Source organism: Cyphomyrmex costatus, unplaced genomic scaffold, assembly GCF_001594065.2.
Source record: "Cyphomyrmex costatus isolate MS0001 unplaced genomic scaffold, Ccosl1.0 scaffold43, whole genome shotgun sequence".
Classification (NCBI taxonomy): Eukaryota; Metazoa; Arthropoda; class Insecta; order Hymenoptera; family Formicidae; genus Cyphomyrmex; species Cyphomyrmex costatus.
Window position 1 is genome coordinate 647,883 of NW_017278534.1, and position 21,163 is coordinate 669,045.

Here is a 21,163-nt window from a genome sequence, read left to right on the forward strand (position 1 = left end):
TAGATTCATACTCATATTTTATTGTTTAATCCCGATTGAGGTATCATTTTTCGCAATAATATATAATAAATAAGAACTATTTAGACTTTAATATGTCATTCAACATTATTAAGATAAATCTAAGATGCGTAAAGAGCATCAAAAACTGTTATTGCTAATTCAATGTGCAGTTTATTACATACTTAGTATAATATATGGTGAACATGTCGAGTATAGGAGACAGCTCTGATGATCTTGAAATATGTTATCAAGGTCATGACCCTGAATGACCAACAGGTTTTAGTCGTTGCTCATTATTCGTTAAATAATTATGCGTATGATCAATCTATTTTATTTGTTCTTCCGTTGATTTTATCTTACCAAACAAAGAATTGTACAATTCATTTTTTGCATTATCTGTCCATATATCATACACTGTAATAGGTGCCATGAAATTAACTAACTTATTGTGAATATTATATCGTACCCTCCTACCCTTCGTCGCACGTGTATCAATTTTTCTTTTCATTTTCTTACGCATGTTTTGCAAGTGGATCCACTGTTTGCTAAGCTGTATAGGATCTGTCACATTCAATGATTTATATTCTATCAGATCCCTCAACAGTTGATGATAAAAATCATCATCGTCATAAATTTCTGGATCGTATTCCTGCATTCTCCTACCATCATTATCATCATTTGACAAACATTTACCGACAATATTATATTCAGAACGCTTCAGTTGAGTTCTCTTTCGTAATTTGCTTATATCGTTCATAGCAAATTCAATTTGTTTCAACGTAGTCTGATTAGAACTTTTATTTAACAAGCCTGTGGCAATCCATGTCTTATCATTCCATTTTTTTATAACAGAATCTTTGTACTTTTTATACAAGTCATGATCTTTCTGTAAAACTTTCTCATAATCATTATATCTCAAACGTTTTCGAGGTACTAAATCTTCTATCACTTCTGTGTCTTTAACAATGGATGATTGCTCTCCATTTTCTAATTCGTCTTCAGTATCAGAAGATATTTCTTCATTTAATGGATCATTTGTATCTATGTTCTTGTCAGTTTTTATCTTTTTAGTATCAATACATAGATTCTTTGTTTCAGGATATTGTTTCAATAAAATATCTTTTAGTCGCAACATATTCTCCATGATTAATGCCAGTTTCATTTTAGTTTCACTGACTTTCTTTACAAAATTTGTGTCTGATCCAAGTTCTTTATGAACATCATACTGTGGCATTTGATTACTAATTACCACACATTTCTGTAATTTTATCCGCATTTCCAAGAAATTTTCCCATAGCTTTAGTTGATTCCTAACACAGTTACCTTTCTCTATTTCTGTATCAACATTTGTTTCAGACATTGTTTTAATAGTAGAATTCATCTGTTTGTAAAGTGGATCATGTGTATCAATATCCATATCACAGCCTTGTTCTTCCAAATCAGACACATTATCTGAATTATTTATAGATCCTTCTTTCAAACTGGCTTCTGTATCGCTGTCTAACTTATCCTCGTTTTCCTCCATTGTATCGCTGAGTTCTTCATTTTCTTCTGAATCACTTTCTACATCTTCATTCATATCATCACCTTCGTCGCTGTACATGTCTTTCCTCGAGATTTTTTTACCAGTGTATCTGCATTAACAATGTAAATTATAATATTTCTAAAATTTCGTTTAGATACCCAATTTTTTAATAATTATTCAGAAATGCTTCCTCATCTCGGTAATTATTTAAAATTGCTTTTTCAACTTAAATTTTAATAAAAATGTACTCATTCAAAGCGTTTTTACTTAAAACAAAAGAATTTGATAGAAAAACATGGCAGTTTACCTTGTGAAATAAGTTGTACTTATCGAAAGTTATACTTAACAAAGTTTACTTAATAAATTAAATAATATATTATGAAGCATTTGACATTTTTTATAATTTATAGGAATTTAGGCAATAACAAAATCATATTTATAAATTTTAAAGTGCTTATTTTAAAGAAATGTAGATTTTTAAACTTTAATATAAAGTTACAAATTTTAACAAGCTATTCTCTGCTCTAAAACAGATTCTCTGTTTAAAAACAAATTCTTATTTTTGTATTCTTAAAGCCGTGAATTTGTGTTTTAAAATAAAGAATTCGTGCTTTTAATGCAATTTTGTTTTTTAAAGTAGTAAAGTTGCTACTTAAAAGTTGCATTTTTGAAGTAATAAAATTGCTACTTAAAAGTTGCATTTTTAAAGTAGTAAATTTGTGTAATTAAAACAGAATATTTTTAAGAATTAAGTAATGTTAAAATATGTATATATAGCAGTGTACACGGTTAATATGATAGATATCTTCTTAACCTCTAAAGTCTTAAACTTAAAGGCTATTTCTACGATGTCCTTTTTGTTTCCTGTTTCTTGCTGTTTGCCTCTTGCCTTCTTGATCAAAAAGGCAAGAGACGAACAGAGACAAACAGCAAGAAACAGAAAACAAAAAGCACACTGTAAAATTAGCTTAACACTTAATAACTTGTTTCACAAAACAAACCGTAGTCTTTTTCTACCAGATTCTTTCAGTTTGAGTGGAAACGCGTTAAATTAGTATATTTTTATTAAAATTTTATTAAAATTTGAGCTGAGAAAGCGATTCAAAATAATTATTATTCTTTTTGTTTATTACATGTACAAATTTAAAATACATAAACTTACCTTTTATCCACTTTATCCAAGGTATCAATATAATGTTTAATATGTGGAGTCGAGTGGCTCACCGTTCTGTGCGATTGACCCGCGATCATGGTGGAAGTATTAACCATGCTCGCGATTTGTAGACCCGACGACCCGAGTTCAATCCCACGTGCGCCCATGATATAAATACATATATCATGCGTGCGCCCAAACGCGATTTTTCGCGTTTAATGAGCCAAAAAATGGCTCCACCTGGTGATCAAAAGATCTATGATCATCAGCGCCGTTCGGATTCGGCGTTAAGCGGGGAGCACAGACTTTTGCATAACGCATAAACCATATACATAAAGAATTTGATTGGTCCATTGACTCATGCATAAGAAAATGGACCAATGAAATTCCTTATGCACATGCTTTATGCGTTATGCAAAAGTCTGTGCTCCCCGTTTAAAGCGGGTCAATGGTTTATGTATATGGTTTATGCGTTATGCAAAAGTCTGTGCTCCCCGCTTAAGAATTTCAACCTATCAGAAATTATGTACTATGGAATACACACTGTTTATTCCACAGTATATGATTTCTGATAGGTTGAAATTCTTATTCTCTGTTCTCTGTTCCTTTTATTCTGCGTAGCCCCTAAGGCCGTAAGACGTATCAGTAAGCCCGGATCCTCATACGGGCAACAGCGCTTTGACACCAAACGCTAATTGGTGAAAAACCAGTTGCGAGGGTAAAATTTACCCTCATAACCCGTTTTTCACCAATCAGCGTCCAGTGTCAAAGCGTTGTTGTCCGTATGAGGATCCGGGCTAAGAAAATCGTAACATTGGATTCGCTACCGGTCTTACGGTCTCTACTGTGATTGGCCAAAACGCTTACTGATTACACGGGTTTTATTGGTCCAACAGTTTTACGTTATGCTCATGCTCTATTATGCATTTCATGTGCGATAAAGCCCCAACACAGACTTTTGCATAACGCATAATACATATACATAAAGAATTTGATTGGTCCATTGGCTCATGCATAAGAAAATGGGCCAATGAAATTCCTTATGCACATGCTTTATGCGTTATGCAAAAGCCTGTGCTCCCCGCTTTAAAGCTTTAATTTTCTTTTTGCATATGTTTATGCAGTTATGCAAGTTGTGTGGATATACTCTCGCTGAGCGCTCAGTGAGCTTTTTATCTAATTGGCATATTCCATTAGATCTAAACACATATCGACAAATATATATCAAACAAGTATGTATGTATGTACATACATACTACATGCATACAAGAGCTCATTGAGCGTTCAGTGAGCGGTCGTGCTTCTGGATGCATCCATTGTAGAACGGGCTTTAAGCATCAAGCTTGCCGAGCCGTCATAGTACACCGAATGTATGTATCCTATTATCTTTAAAAAATTAGATCGATTCCAAAAGAATCGAGAAATAAGAAGATCGACTTTTCAAGAACACAAAGAATTGATTCTCGATGCATCGATTAAAAAAATCGGCAATCTACAGTGACTAAATATTCCGTAATGGCAGTAAGTAATAGGCAGCTGTAGCGATCAGTGGTATGAGATGACATTGTCAGACATTGTGCATGATTGTGCGTGGTGAGTACGGATATTGCTGCATTAATTGGTCCTGCTGCTAAACAATACATGATCTCTCACAAGTGTCAACGTCCAACTACCAGCGTGGTTGCGACGTATGCGAAGTGGTGCTCGTAATGCGCGCTTTCCGTTGCGGTTGCTACATACGCTCTGATCATGTGAGCACGATTCATCGTCCGGTGGTGCTGCCGCCGCCGCTGCCGCCGTTGCTACCACCGTCGCTGCCGTTGGTGCCGCCCGTGTATCGCGTGTCGCGCGTTTTCCGTACCAAGACTCTCATTCGTGAAGCCATATTTATCCCGGTGTCACTCGTCAAGACGTCGGGTCCACTAGTCTGTCGAGCATCGCATCGTCTTGCGGCATACGGCCTACCGTATGGTCGCGCGTTCTCCGAGAGAATAGCGTCGTCGTCGCCGCCGCCGCCGTCGCCGTGTTGCCGGGTATGCGGCGGCTGTTTGCCGCCGTTCCGTCGTCGTCGTCGTTGCCGTCGCCGTCGATTGTCATCGCTCCTAACTGTAGCTGATCGTCACGCATGCCACAGTGCATCATTGTCGACGAAATAAACTCGGATCCTGTGAATATTCACAATCATCTATCGTCGTGACGTTTTGAACCTACTTGCCTGATCCCACGATATCCCAGAGACATATGTTCAACCGGCTGCAGCACACTTTTTTTTATTGTGCTTCGTCCTGCAACTTATGTAAAATGTAAGTCAATCCATGAATTTTTTATCGTTTACTGTTCTTTGTGTGATTGGGTCTTTTATCGGTGTTTTGAAAATGTCATATGATCGCTTTTTGTTAATTGACAGAATTAATACAATTGAAAAGTACTGTCATATTGATCATGGTGTTATGTTATGTTTCCTCTACGTGCATTGTTTTATATTCTGATGATTTTATTGTTCTCACTGTATCAAATATTTTTTGGAGTAGCAACATATTGCATAAATAAAATTTATTAGAATGCAAAGAATGCAAGACAATTTAAAAAGTATTTATAATTTTCGTTTTTAATCATCACTGTTAATTACCTATCTACTATAGAATAGTTAAATTAGTAAACATACAATTTATTTTTCAGATAAAATAAGGACTCTTGCAGTGCTGTTAATCCTGATGAACTTTTGAATGAACTCTGTGTGTATATATTAACTTGAAATGTGTTTTTCTATGTATAAGTTACAAAAAAAGTAGAAACAATTATAAAAAATGGTGATAAACATTATGTTATGAGAGAGTATATTTTGGACATTGGCAAACAGAAGAATCTACTAAACATATACCAAGTGAGGCACCATAGTGCCAAGCTTGGGTAATGGATCCCGTTGGTCCATGGTATACGTCGTATAATCGTTTAACTGTGAGCAGCTCCACTGGAACGTTTCAAACACCAACTACAACTAGTGATTTTGTACCTCATCATTTGACATCTGCTGCTGCTCAGGCAGTGCCATCAACAACGACGCCACAGTTACTTTTACAAGCAGCTCACTCAACAGCAACTTTGGCAGGTCAACCATCTCCCTTTAACCCAGGGGGATTTCTATCTCCACCTCCTGTGAGTTATGAAGTCTTTTCACCTTTGTTTCATAATACTAAACAGGCACACTATGTTACTCAACACAGACAAGCACTTGCTCAAGCACAAGCAGTATCAGCGACAAAACAAAACACCACAACCGAATCTGATATTTCTACATTGAGAGAGAATTATAGCTCGACTCATCAAACATTTTTCGAGCAGCATGGAGCATCAACATCGCCTACATCGACGTTAGCCTGGACGTCTCAGAATAATACGCAACTTCCTAGCCCATTTGGCATTTTACCACACGAAAGCGTTGTTCCATCGTCTCCAGGTCCACCTTCTACAAAATCTAATAGTACTAACTATGAAAATACATTTAATACTCATTTTAGCACGACACAGACCTTAAACAATATTAATGTATCTCAAATAACCACTCCATCTGTGTGCAACACAGATTTCAAGGCATCTGGCTGCTCGACTGACACAAAAAAATCAGTCAGTGTGAGATCTCAATCACCTACCATTAGTATAAAGTCCACGTCGCAAGTCAGTAATAATCAAACATTTTTTCATCAAGTTCCAACCTTTAGTTCTGACACCCTGACTGACAGTTACTCAGATGCTGGTAATGGAGGTCAGTCCTCCACTGAAAATGAAAAAGTCCAGTCATCACTACATCAACAATCGTGTATTGTCTCAACACCGAATAATTCTTCCGGCAAAGAATATAGAATACCGCAACTATCCTCAAGATCGACCACGACGATTTTTCTTAGTGGTCCTGTTCGATCAGGTTCTACGCAAGTCATTCACGATAAACAGGGAACACGCAATGGCAATTTTGCATCCCTACCAAACAAAGCGGCGACCACTACCGCGACTCAACAAAATATTCAGACCAAAGCACAGACCAAGATTTATCCAGATTTAGGGAGCCACGGAATTGAGCACAGACGAAATGATCAACAAGGACATGACAACAGTCAATCATCTCCAATTAGTTTCTCCATCATGGAAAGCCGGACCTTAAATTACACTGCAAATAATACTTGCAATAATACCAACAGCAAGCTTACGAACAGCCAGAGAACGTCATCCAACAGCAATTTACAGTCACATCCTCAACAACAACAGCAACAAACGTTTCATGTTTTGAGTCAGCAACAGCAACAGCAGCAACAACAGCAGCAACAGACTACAACTTACAGACATTATTTGACAGGATCAACAAGCGATGCGGAATATCATCATCCGGGCAGATCCAAGTCTGCTACATCGACGGATTCTGCTTACTCATCCAATACTTCGACACAAAATGGACCTGACTGCAATGTCGTTGTTCCACGACGACCAAGTCCTCTGCAGACTCATTCGCAGGCGAGTCCCTTGGGTCATGTACCAAGTCCAGCATATCCAATGTACAATAGTCCGATGGCAATATCGTCACCATCACCATTGCAACAGCATGAGACTAACAATAGTCAGTGCACTAATGGTGCATCATATAAAAGTGGAGTCACTCAACATGTTGCTCCACCATCACCTTTGGATGTTACTGTCCCCAGACCAGCGTCACAGGGACAGGTAGCGTATTCGTCGGTGATCACACGAGCATTAGGCACTACAGAAAGTAACAAGACAGCTTACAATACAGAGAGTAAAACATACGATAGACAGCAACAACAAGATTTCTCACAAACGCAAAAGCAACAGGTTTGTTGGGAAAATGGCAATCGGCAAACGGCGAACGGCAATAGAAAGTTTCCCGTTTACACTGGTGCAAATACAGCAACTAATAGCGATATAAATTCACAGAGTTTGCCGGTTCAGCAGCAAGTACAAAGGCTTATGAATGTATCGACAGATAGGCAGCAATCATATTTTGAGACTAATCAAGTGGCGTTGCAAGATTTAAGCAGTTGTAGGGGAGACCCAATGAGTATCGTAAAGAATCTACAAACATTGCAACAAAGTCCCTGCTTGCAACAACATGCAACTGTTGCTACCTCGGCTAGTACGGTAGAGCAACAAAAGCAGGTCGAAGAACGACGAAAAGTTGACAGCGTCAATAAAAAGAGGAAAAATTTGGAAAAGGGTGGACATGGCACGTCATTATCTAATGAGCTTACAGGCAGTACGACGATGACAGAATATCTCAGTAGGATACCTCCGCCTGCGCATCATAATACGACGAATCAACAACAGCAGAACGGTTACTTCGAATTCGAACGATGGAATTTACCACCACCAACCGCCAAAATGTTTCCCACCGCGTCCAGTGCCTTCGGTTCTCAACCGTCATTGCACCATTCGAGTAATTTTGTGGGCACTCCGGCTCATCAACATCAATCATTAATGGTGCCGCACCATCATGCACCACCACCCATCCCATATTTTCCGGCTTTTCATATTCCCGCAGGTCATCATCCACATCACTCGCACGAATTTCAATCTTCGGTCGAAATAACGTCAATAGGATTTGGCGACAACACTACGAATCAAAATACTAATTATAATCAAGAGGTCAGAGATGATCAGCCTAAAGTGATCGTTCCTAATATTGAAGAGGAATTAGGTTTTCTTCAGCAAGATCAGCAACTGATACAAGTAAATAAAGATTTCAAACGGTCTAACAGAGATCCTAATACGGGATTTATGACGAGTTATTTAAAATTTCTGCAAGGTGAAAAGGATCCTTCTCCACCACCTGCCATACGTGGTGGTAGAAAAACAACGTGGAATAGGTCAAAACCGTATATACCTGTTGAATCGAGTAAATCTATTGCGGAAGTTTCGATTAATGGTGAAAGTAATAAATCTCAAGAAAAATCAGTGTTAATAAAAGAGACACCGGTTAAAGAAACACCAGTGATAGATTACGCTAATGATCCTAGGTATTTTCCACTACCGAAAGAAAGAAAGAAATTAAATTTTGATTCGAGCGACGATGGATTTACTAGTGATGATGATTTTCTATTTCTTCCTAAAAAAGTGGAAAAGAAAACACAGAATGTAAATAATACAAACAATATTGAAGTTATTACTGTGAAACCAGAAGGAAAAGGTAGAAAAGGTCGGCCTATCAAACCTGGTGGGCCTACAGATAGAAAGAGAAGAGCTGCTGCGGCAGCGGCAGCAGCAGCAGCAGCAACAGCAGCAGCAGCAGCAACAGCAACCGAAGCAGAGAAAAAGTCTTTAAAGAAAATTGAAGAAGGTAATATCAACACACATATGTAGTATATAAATTTATTTTAACTTAATAATCTTTTGAAGATATATTATTTCACACAGTAGATCCTTTACTTCTTCCTCCAAGACGTGAAACATCTAGAAGAAAGGCAAAAGAGAAAACATCAGTGAAACAATTTTTAGATCGTCAACAGGGTATAGATTATTTTGATAATGATGAGGAACAGATAGATTCCGATTCTGATCCAGCATGGACACCTGCAGTAAAATTGGTTGGCGATGAAGATGAGAAAAGAAAGAAACGTGTAAGGCCCGTCATTACAAAAAGGATTAGAAAAATGTTAGAAGAGGACGGTTATTCGTCCGGGGAAACTATTGTCTCAAAAAAATCGACGAGGAAAAAACATGAGATGTTCTCAAAAAATTCTAATAATTCCGGTAAACTTTCTTGTAGAATCGATGAAAAATTAGTAGCGGCAGCAAGTGATGAAGATATTGATATTTCGCCATTTAAGGTATCTAATATCTAAGTTCTGCAGAAGTTATTTAAAATATTCTACATTAACTCGTGCGTGCGTGCGCGTATACATATATCAATATATGTACATGCATATAAAATATGAATAACAAATTAACGATTTTATTATATATTTTACATGCAGCATTCGATAGGCTTAGATGATGCGGTAATCTTTAATATTATTTTAAATTTTTTTAATGAAAAGTACTTGTTCATAAAAGAGTTCATGTATTTTAGACGGTGTGGGAAGTACACAAAGATTGTCGGATTCATTTTTTTAATTTTACTCGTTGAATGATTCATGCCATTTATGCCAAACTAAGCCATAATGAAGTATAAAATATCTTGTAAATTATTGGTTCTTTTTTTATATCTCGATCTTAATACTTTAATATGCAGAATAATTAAAGAAATTGTACTACATAAAAAAATCATATAATTTTACTTAAAAAAGTAGAGGTAACCTTCACATTTTTTTGGCACCTCTTGAAAAAAAACAACTTGATCAATATACGCCCCCTGGAAATTGTTCACTTTTATCTGAAACGTTTTTTTCATATTATTATTAATTTCAGAAAAAATTAACTATATTAATTTAAAAACTATTGTATATGTGTGATGCAAATAAAAGTAGTGATTTTAACAATACTTTATTTTAATAAAAAAACGATTTTGATATAAAAATAAAGAAAAATTCACAGCATTCAACAAAGTAAAAATCAATTATTATTTTCTTGCGTTCAAAATGTAAAAAAAATTTCTTGGCTACCAGGATAATTTTAACTATAAATTTAGCAAGTAAAATTGAGTTAGGAAAAAAGTGAATCCAACTTTTTGCTTATCAAATCGCCTACAATGCATGAATTCCTTTGTTATGTAAGAGGCTTATAATAATGTATTTTTGCTATTAAAACGTTATAATATTGAATTAAACAGAAAGTAGCAATATTGTTTTTTATTTTTTAGTCCGGTGAATTTGTCGTGATCAAAACAGACTTGGATGAAGAAGAAGATCCTCCTTTATGGAGAATAGATGGCAAAACGTTACTTCAAAAATACCAGCCATTCAAGTCTAATGGAAAAACTTTATACAGAAACATACCTACGGTAAAATTTAATTGAGAGTTTCAAAATATATTGAATATCACTATTTATCACAAAATATGTAATTTTTTTGCAGTATTCTGCATGGGTTTCACAAAATCGTCATATATATCAACAAGTACCAGTGAAATTTTGGCAGCAGGGCAAGACTGAAACAATTGTAGAATTTTTAAGGGATGAGATGATCGTTGATGACAGGTAAAAATATTTATATAAAAAACATATTTTAACATATCAATAGTCATATAAATCAATACAAATCTGGTGCACAGATTATGTATACGACTAATTAAATTTTTTAGTAAATATGTTCACATTTGATTACAAATTCCAAAATAGATTTTATCTCTATTGAAATACTCTTCAGAAATACTCTTCTGAGCACATTATTATATTTGTTATCTTTATCTTCGGTAATCATCTGTTTTTATTTAATATATAACTGTTATATAATTACAATTAGTAGCCATTACAAGTCTTGTGTTCAATTGTGCACACACAATCAAAAGTTTAAAGTATATAGTTTTAAGTACATAGAATTATGCATTATTTTATATATTTTTTAGAGCACAAATAACAGGATCGCAAAAAAATTTTTGAAGAACAACTCAAACCAGTAGATATTTCTTATAGATTTTAGATTACTGAATTCGAATTTGTAAACTGTTTTGTTCCATTACGTCCAGTTTTTTTAATTAATCGAGGAAAGTGATGAAAAATTGTGAAAATTAAAATATTGAGGAAAGAGTATATAGATAGACAGACGGACGGACAGGTAGATAGATAGATTTATCTATAGATAGATTATTTATTTTCCCCTTAGGGTTACAATCTTTACACATTTACAATAATTATCTTCACGCATAACATACAATAATCTCTTATGATCTAACCTTTCTTTTATATAATATTCGACCTAGGCTGCGTTCCATTTAACGCTCACAACGCTCGTGGAATCGTTTCATATTTGTTGTTTATCAAATGTCAAACAAGGAAAAACAAAGCTCGTTAGCATTGCGAGCTTTAAGTAGAATGCAGCTACTTTCGTTTCATCGCACGCTTATCCTAATTACCAACCTAAGTAATTAAGTACACACGCACACGCTGGACCTCCGCTTTTATCGCATGGTCGCTTTTTCCAATAGCTGTCCCCTTATATTCATTTTTATTCCTTTCCTTCTCCCCCCTTTCTCTCCTTTTCTTTCCATACCCTATATTAAAAAACCTTTTCTTCTATCTCGAGAGTATAACTCCTTTCATCACCCTTTCCCTCCCCTTCTCCAACCTCCTCTCATACCACCATGCTCTTTTCCCTGCTTCTCATCTTCTCCATTTGCAGCTCCTCCTTTATCGTATATCTCGGAGTATCCTAGTCCATTTCCAAAAGTCATCTCAAGTATCTTTTTTGTACACTCTCCACTAATTTCCTCTTCTTCCACCCCCAATCTCTGCTTCATATCATATCACTGACTACATCAACGCTTAAATAGCCAAACTCTTCTACTCCAATTCCCTTGAACCTCCTCTTCTCCAAGCTCCAAACCGTCTTCATCACTATCATTGCCCTTCTAATCCTGTCTCTCCTGCCCCCATTTCTCTGCATAACATACTATAAATATTTATACTCCTTCACCTCTTCCATCTTCTTTTCTTTTCATCTTCAATTTACTATTAGGGAGAGTAAAAGTATTGTAAATGCATTAAAGTGCGGTCATAGAACTGATTTAAATGTGTTTTGATAAGTTAAACAAAGTGTAAGGGGGGAATAGAAAAATTTGCTTTATTATAGCCTAACATAAAACAAATCGGCAAAATACTATTGTGCAACAAACAATCAGATGATCTACACGAGTGATGGACAGTTTTTCTAGTTCCAGAAACGGATATTGAGCGAGAAGGACGGACGAGTGGAAGGCAAGCGCATGGACTTGTGCTTGTGTGTGTTACAGCGCCTCGCCACGATAAAGGGCTGAATAGGCGTGAAAAGTGATGGTTTTGACGACGAAATTTGTTATGTGCCATTTCGTTATTATGTGTTTAATTGTGAAAATGTGATTTGTCTCATACTTATGAAAGTCCTAAAAATGGACGAAAATTAAAGTTATCTTGGAATTTTATACATAAAAGCGTATTTTTCACTCGTTTCAACAGCTGTTAAATCATGTATTTCCTGCCCGTACAGAGACTCACTTTACGTGCCTTTTACGACCATTTACTGTCCAGGGAGAAAAAGACAGTTTTCGTCCATTTTTACAAGTGTTTTAAAGCGATCTCGTCATTTTAATTTATCCAAGTTGTCTTTATTTACAAATGGCACGCAACATAAAATTAATGTCATTTCTCACTTCTGACGTCTCGATTCCAACATGGCGGCGACCGCTACTCAGAGCAGCTTTAAATCAGTCCTGCGACCGCATTTTAATGGCTATGTTTACACCGTGTGCCTAGTCCGTATGTACCTATACAATAGGTGTCTATTTAATCTACAGGATAAACAAGGACATCTATTGTATAGGCCGCGGCCTAAATGTACGGTGTAAACGTAGCCAATGTCATATTTACTTTTATTCTTTCCCCAATGTTTCAATTTTTATAAATTTTTCATCATTTTCCTTGATTAACTAATAAATTGGACGTGATAGAGCAAAAACGGTTTACGAATTCGACGACCTAAAATTTATAAGAAACACCTATTCTGATTTGAGTTGCACTTAAAAATTTTTTTGTGCTCTCCTGTATAATTATATGTTTATGTTTTTACTGTCTTTTGTAGATATAATTTAAATGTAAGTATATAATTGTTTATATTTCAAAATATATGAAATGATATATATAATTCTATATATTTAAAATTTTTGATTAATCAGTTGTGTCATAATTGAGCTGAATTAGACTTGTGCTGGCCACTGACTTGTAATTATAGCTATATATTAATGAGTCAAACGAATTGATTAAAATTATAGTTTTAAAGGATCAGAAAAAACCTGAATTTTTCCAATTTTTCCACGGATTTTTTCAGTTTTTTTCTCAAAGGTGGAAAAATTAATTGGAAAATTTCACGCGTGTTCATAAAATATTTGTGCTATAGGGTACTGTCGACAGTGAGAATTTAGATAAGTTAACAGAAATTATTTTGAAATAGTTAGTATTAAAGGTTGAAGTCGCATAATGTATTCTGTTAAACATATAAAACACACAAATAGCTTGCGTTCAGCAGAAAATACAGTTTTGCAATTGTCGTAAAATTCTTAAACATGGTTTATACATTTAGATAAATCTAATAAGGGAAAGAACTAAGAGCAAGACATCAGTCATATTAATAATTAAAGAATCTTACAACAGTTGCACAAAACTGCTTTCTTTGCTAAACCCAGCCATAGTTTTATATTGCACTAATAATGTATGTTCTGTATGTTTGATTGAATACACTATGCGATTCCAATCTTTATATACAATTTCTGTTAATTTATCCAAATTATCCTGCTGTATCCCCTTTGTTATGCACTAGAAGAAAGTAAGATTAGGTTTTATTATAAAAATAGAAGGAAAACTAAAAATTTTAATAAAAATATGATTACATAATTTTTTGAATCACATTAATTTGATGAAGGACATTAAAAATGAAATAGTATGTCATTTAGATAGAAAATAGCAATTTTTCTGGTTTTTTCCAGTAATTCAAAAAATGCAGTTTTTTAAACTATATTTGAAATCATATCATATTTTAATAAATTCGACAAATTTTATGAATTCTTATAATACTCATTTTTATTTGCTTACAGTGAAAATATCGATAAATTTATGAAAGATACTGAAAAATATCAAGATAATTTTGAAGTATACATACAGACATTAATCTCGCAAGCTTTGGATTCTAATTTTCTTACTGAAATATTTCAAGAACAAGGTGAAATTAAATTGATATTCTTTTAAATTGATATTGTTGCTTTTAGAGATTATACGAGATTTTTATTTATAATTATATAAGATCATTTTTATACATTATGATGAGATATTAATTATATGTTCTTTATTATTATTTAGATGATTATTTTCTATCAAATGTTAAGACTGTCGATGAAATAACAGAAGAAAGAAAACGTCGCCTTTTGTTCACAACTAAATGGAAAGCAAGCTTCGTAACGGCAATATCAACATGGCCATGTATTAATGTGATAAAAGATTTGCCACCATCAGAATGTAAAGGGAAATTCTGTGCTGGTTGTCAGCAGGTTAAAATCTATACAAGAGTTTTGCTTTATGGACAACCATATAATGGTACTACATTAGAAGGCTCACCACCTGATCCAAGAATACCTCATGAAAAAGTATGATATACAAATGTGAAATGAAACATGATAAGATATGATAAACTCTATTGATTTATTTTTCTTTTCTTAGGACTTTTTATTATGTCGCATTTGCCAAAAGAAGGTTGCCTTGTATAATAAAGTCGCTCATCAAAAATATTTAATGTTTTTGGAATGTGCGAGAAGAGTAGCAGATAAAAAGGTATCTGATCCACATAAGGATACTACAATAATATTAAACGAATTATTAGCGGATGAAGCATGGTTGAATCAAGTAAGTTTATTTTTATTTTATTCAGTTATAAGCTTAAAAACCTTATTACTGTCTTATCAATATTGTAAATTATAACAATATGTGATGCAATGTTATTGTTTTAAAAATAAAAAATAGTGATGTATTTTAAACCAAATTTTTCTTTTTCAGCTTTTTAAAGAAGTGAGGAATATTTGGGCTGAAATTGATAACATGGAGCAACAAGCCAAGACTAAAGCAAAAGTGAAATCAAAAGCAGCACTCTCGTCATCAATAAAACAGCATTATAAAGCAGAAACAATAGCAAGTGCTCCTAACGTACTTATGTCTAAAAAGACTGCTGATAATATTTCTGATTCACAGGTGCCTATACAGAATATCGAAAATAATTCTCAATTAATATCTAATAACATGCACATAAGCAGTGAACTATCTTAATGGTATTACAATAACTGTTTATGTCTGATAGAAACGCATCAATTAACAATTCGGTGATATATTTAATAACCATTTGTGTGACATTTGTTACGCTAATCAAATGGACATCTCATAATGGTAACAATGAAAAAGTGTGTATGCGTGTGTATGTTACAACGCGTGCGTACGTGCGTGCGCGAGCATATGTGTTAGATAAATATGAGAGAATCCATGTGACATTTGTGTAAATACATCAAGCGTATATGTAACATATTCATATTTGGTACAGATGTTTAGCTGTATCTAAGATTTTGCCATTGCAGCATAATAATAATAATAACAGAAAATTATATTTATGTGAATATAGACGAATAGTTCAATCTTTGTATTATTATCATCTTTTATATAATATAAGCTTATATATATATATATATATATTTGTGTGTGTGTGTGTATATATATATATATATATATACACAAAATAAAATTTGAAATATGTTAAAATATTACGATGATATATAATACATCAAACGTCACAATTTTCTATATCATTTGCATTGCATCTGTTAAATTAAAATTCTAATTTAGCTGTAGCACTATATTATATCTTTTTAGATATTTTATAAAATCATATATCGGAGATTTCTCGTCAAATCGGGCACTAAAAAAAATCAACATTTTAATTTTTTTGAAAATTTTTACATACCTTCTATATATAAAAAAAAGATTGTAAGTTGTTCTATTTTTTGGTTATTTTTAAGGTGTTCACCTTTACACACCCCGCTCCTGCGAGTGACCTTGACCTCCTTAATCACTCGGAGGTCATTTGGAGCGGGGTGCGTAAAAATTTGCCATTTTTAAATATACATATGTTTTAAATAAATATTTATTGTTTATAACTTTTAAATGGATTTTTTTATCAACTCACCAACTTACAGTTCGTGATAAAAATTCATCATATTCGCTCTTCAATTCTAAAATAAATCCTAAAAATTTCAAAATAGAACTCGAATGGATTGTATAAGAAAGATAATAAATTTTTTAAGATCAATCGTGCGGCGACGGCAGATGCTTCGTGCGCCGCGCATTAGTATGCCACGTGATATCTTAAAGAATTTATTATCTTGTATTCGAATTCCATTTTGAAAGTTTCATAATTATTTCAGAATTGAAGAGCGAATATGATGAATTTTTATCAGGAATTGTAAATTGGTGAGTTGATGACAAAAAATGTATTTAAAAATTATAAACAATAAAACAAAATTAATAATATTGAGAGAAGGCTCGACAATAATATATAAAAATTAAATTAGTGTAACGGGCAACGAGCCAAAATAAAAACAATTCTACACTTCAAAAGAACAAAGACAAATATATTAAATTAAAAATAAATAAGTAAAACAAACGTTTCGACAGTATAATCATTTGAATGTACACACGAGCCACGTTTTTCGTCAATTCTTGAAACTTAAAAGTAAGCATATCTTCGTGAAAACATTTTTTTAACTTTTTTTCCCCCAAACACGTGTTTCATTTTTTAATGTCTAGAATACTGTAAAATTTTACAAGAGAATCGGAATTTTCGATTTTTTTTTTTTATCAAAAGGTGCCCGATTTGACGTGGAATGCCTCATATGTAGATTGTTTTTACAGAATGATTACATTATATTATTTATAATAACTTTATACAGAATTTGTAATTATCTAAATTTTTTCTTGCATTATGTACATAATTATACAAAAAGAAAAAAACAAGAAGAAAATGTGCTCTGGTGCTACAGTAGAATTAAGAGGTATATATGAGCGATTAAGATCAATATCACACAGAACAACCTAAACAATTTGTAAATTTTGTGAGCAATAAACAAATTAATATTTTTTATTTGCTACTGCTTATGTTCTGTGATTCACTTACTGTTTATGTTTATATTATTCTATGTGCCACTAACTTAAATTGCGCTGCTAACAAAGGAATACAATCAAGATTATATTGAATTGGGGAAGGATACTTGGTTGTATTCCGATATACACTGGCGGTACTCAAAATCTATAAATATATTTACCTTACACACTATACATTTTCAGTGTATGTTGGAACATGAAAGTATCCTCCAATTTTAATAAGCTTTTGATATGTTAAAATATAGACGAAAGTAAGATATATTTTTTGGTAAATATGTCGAATACGGGAAACAGTCGCAATTTACCTTGACAATGTTGTTAATATTATAACCCTGAGTGATCTTTATATAAGAGAAGTTTTGAACACAGCTGTGTGTGTATGTATTTCGATCAAAAAAACTAACCTAATCCTAATCTAATTAAATCATTTTTTGTGTGGGGTGGCTCTCGCTACGCGTAGAAAGTTATAAATCTATATTGCACATTACATATGTTTTCCTTTTAGAGGACACACTGGACATAAACGTCATTCTATCTTTGTCATTTGTTGAATGTCAAGAAGGATAGAACGACGTTTGTGTCGAGTATGTCCTCTAAAAGGAAAACATACTTCATAAATTTACAACTTTACAAGCGAAAGTAAAAAATAGATTGATCTTTCGATAGTGAAGTTCTCCCCTTAGAAGGAGAGGGGCGGAACTCACTGTATTCACGTATACACTTTACAAAACTAGATTCTACATGAGTTTATAACTGTTGTTATAGCAGAAATGATACATTATTTTTTTAAACTTTTTGTTAACAAGATTTTGATGAATAACGAGTGACGTCTAAAACCTGTTGGAGGTTACTCAGGGTGTCCTTGACAATTTGTCAAGATTAAGGTCATCGAGACTGTCTCCCCTATTCGGCATATTTTACCCTTATTAAAATTAGAAGAATATTTGTACTTCTTTGAAAGTGATGAAATGAACTCGCTTATGTACACGATTCGGTTATTCTGTTAAAATCAAAGCTAATAAAAGCGTTTCTTTGTTGGAATTCATTGTAAATAAAGATCGCAAAAAAGGTGGATTTTTCGACTATTTTTTGATCCTTGATTATGGAATCGAATTTTATGTCAAATGATAATTTATGATGTTTTTTTTTTAATCATAGAGAAGTTTTATGTTGAGCGATTGGTTTCAGAAATATAGAGGATTACTATTAAGAAAATACGACGCTAACAACGAAGCTGTTTTTTATTTTTATACCACGAATTTTTGTTGAATCTTTTTAAAAATCAAATATAATAGGGCAGACACACTGGATACTGGAACAATCAATTCATTTCTATCGAAACTGTTGTGGTTTTTTCGACTCACTGATTACGAATTTTTTTATCATATTTTGGCAAGTAATTAATGAAAGAGTAAACAATTTTTGAGTGGAAAAAGCATATTTATTTATATATAATTATATATAAAAATTATATATTATATATATTATTTGATTTATATATTATATCTTGAATTTTTAAAATCTAACATCAGATTTATAATCAACAACTCAAAGAACCTTTAATACTGATTTTCGAAAAAATTCTTTGTACTGTAAAGCGTTGTTAGTGTTACATTTTCCTAGTAGTTGTGGTGATCCATTTGACACTCTATATTTCTGAAAAATTAATTGCATGCTCAACATAAAAATTTTATTACTAATGTCTCATAATCTATCCCATGTCCTATAATCTATCATTTTTGGCATAAAATTCGATTCTAAAATCAAGGACCGAAAAACTTGCGATTTTTGCGGTCATTCTTTGTAAGCACTATAAAATTGTAAACTTGCTACTCAATAGCGCTATTTAGTAGTTATTACTAAATCATGAATTCTGGTTTTTTATTTCTGCACTCTCTGAGCTGGTATACGCAATGAAATAAAACAAATGTTTGTTTCATTTCATCTTATTTTACTGTATACATCAGTTTAGAGAGTGCAGGAATAAAATATCATATCAAAAATTCTTTTCCTTGTTATTAGTGGTGCGATTGAGTTAATCAGTCATATACCATAGCCATGATTCTAAAGAATTCACACCTCTATTGTTTCAAAACAATACTTTGCAACAAATGCAATCGTTTTTAAGTTTTTTAATGGATTTTGTAAAATTTAATTGTATTTATCTATAAAGAAATCTACATTTTACGTTATTTAGTTTGTTTTAAAGTGTCATATTTTTTACAGTGATACATTCAGTAGATCTTTCTTCCAATGCAACATAATGATATACGCATGCAAATTCTTCCATGTAGAATAATTTATATATACATATATAAAGATTCGAATATTTTATATTGCAAAATGTATTTTGAAAAAGAAAGATTGTTATTTCCATTTTGATTGTTTTTTATGTTATTAATATTCTATATTTTTCAATCATCGTCAAGTCTATTTTTCCAATGCAATATTTATCAAAAAATTTGAAATAATACGCGCGATACGTAAAAAAATATTTTATTTCCAATATCAAAATTATTTAAAATGTATGAAAACTCTGAAGAACAAATTTCAAAGTAACATAATGAGACTAATACACAGGACGACAAAATTAAAATTTTAAAAGTTTTAAAAATTAAAATTTTATAACGATTTGATGATCCAAATTCGAAAATAATCTCAAATTTGCTCCATCATCCACAATTCTTTTACAATAAAAAGTTAACTCTTAGAATATATTTTAAATGTATTTAAAATAGTATTATAAATCCTTTACAAGAATTATTCACTCGATTATTTACATTAAAAAAATTTTATATAAAAGATTTAATAGTTACTTTCTTCCAATTCTTCTTTTAACAGAGAAATTGTGTATGTAACTTTTTTGTCTCTTGCCTTTCGATTTTCACAATGCAGTATCCAGTAACGTCATTTACGCAGGAGAATAAATTTTTTCACTGTGCAATGTTAAATCCACATTTATATTTTGTAGAGAATATGAAAATTAAGCGAGTGAAATAACTGTATGGCACAATCTTTTTGTATTTTTTTCTCGAATTTATCACTTAAAAATGTAAAAAAAAAATGTAATCAGAACATGTTGATTAAAACACAACATAAAAAATTAACAAAGTAAAGTATAATATAATAAAAAAATTATATTTTATTACGTTTTTTTATTTCTTTAATGTCATTTTTCTCAAAATTGTGATGTGATAGCCAAATTTGGTATAATTGACAGTACATTTGTATTCAGCAATTTGTATCAAACAAGAATATATTAGAAACAATTAAAATGTTGAAAACAACTTTTTCGATGTTGACCTGTGTAATTTATTGAAAAATATAATATTACATTAATGGTTTTTTCTTATACGAGAAATACACATTGAAATAATTTACAACCACAAGAACAAAATAAGTTTGTTTTGGAAAATTACATTTCTGAAGCACAGTTTTTATTAATAAAATAGATCTTGAAACTCAAAATTTATTATATATATTATATATTTGAATTAAAGCAAAAGAAAAGTATATATCTGAAATATACAAATTAAAATTGATTCTTCAAATACTTTCCAATAATTCATACTATTCATAGCTAACTTAAAATAGCGCGATAAGAATATTGTTGTACATTAAATACCATTATATATTTTAAGTGACATTGTTTACGATAAGT

General features: G+C 32.5%; 2 protein-coding genes across 2 annotated transcripts; one reads left to right on the plus strand and one right to left on the minus strand.

The window, feature by feature from the left end:
• Positions 1-275: 275 nt before the first annotated feature.
• Aatf (Apoptosis antagonizing transcription factor) lies at positions 276-2,837 on the minus strand. Its single transcript, XM_018544268.1, has 2 exons — positions 2,688-2,837; positions 276-1,634 (listed from the first exon to the last, which is right to left on the minus strand). Exons 1-2 carry the CDS (start codon positions 2,792-2,794, stop codon positions 326-328), a joined length of 1,416 nt encoding a protein of 471 aa, XP_018399770.1. The 5' UTR covers positions 2,795-2,837; the 3' UTR covers positions 276-325.
• A 2,744-nt stretch (positions 2,838-5,581) lies between these two features.
• Positions 5,582-15,621, plus strand: LOC108777289 (uncharacterized). Its single transcript, XM_018544128.1, has 9 exons — positions 5,582-9,021; positions 9,099-9,511; positions 9,659-9,682; positions 10,483-10,623; positions 10,697-10,818; positions 14,403-14,527; positions 14,665-14,948; positions 15,022-15,204; positions 15,355-15,621. The coding sequence occupies exons 1-9, from the start codon at positions 5,592-5,594 to the stop codon at positions 15,619-15,621; spliced, it is 4,989 nt and encodes a 1,662-aa protein (XP_018399630.1). The 5' UTR covers positions 5,582-5,591.
• The last annotated feature ends 5,542 nt before the right edge of the window (positions 15,622-21,163 follow it).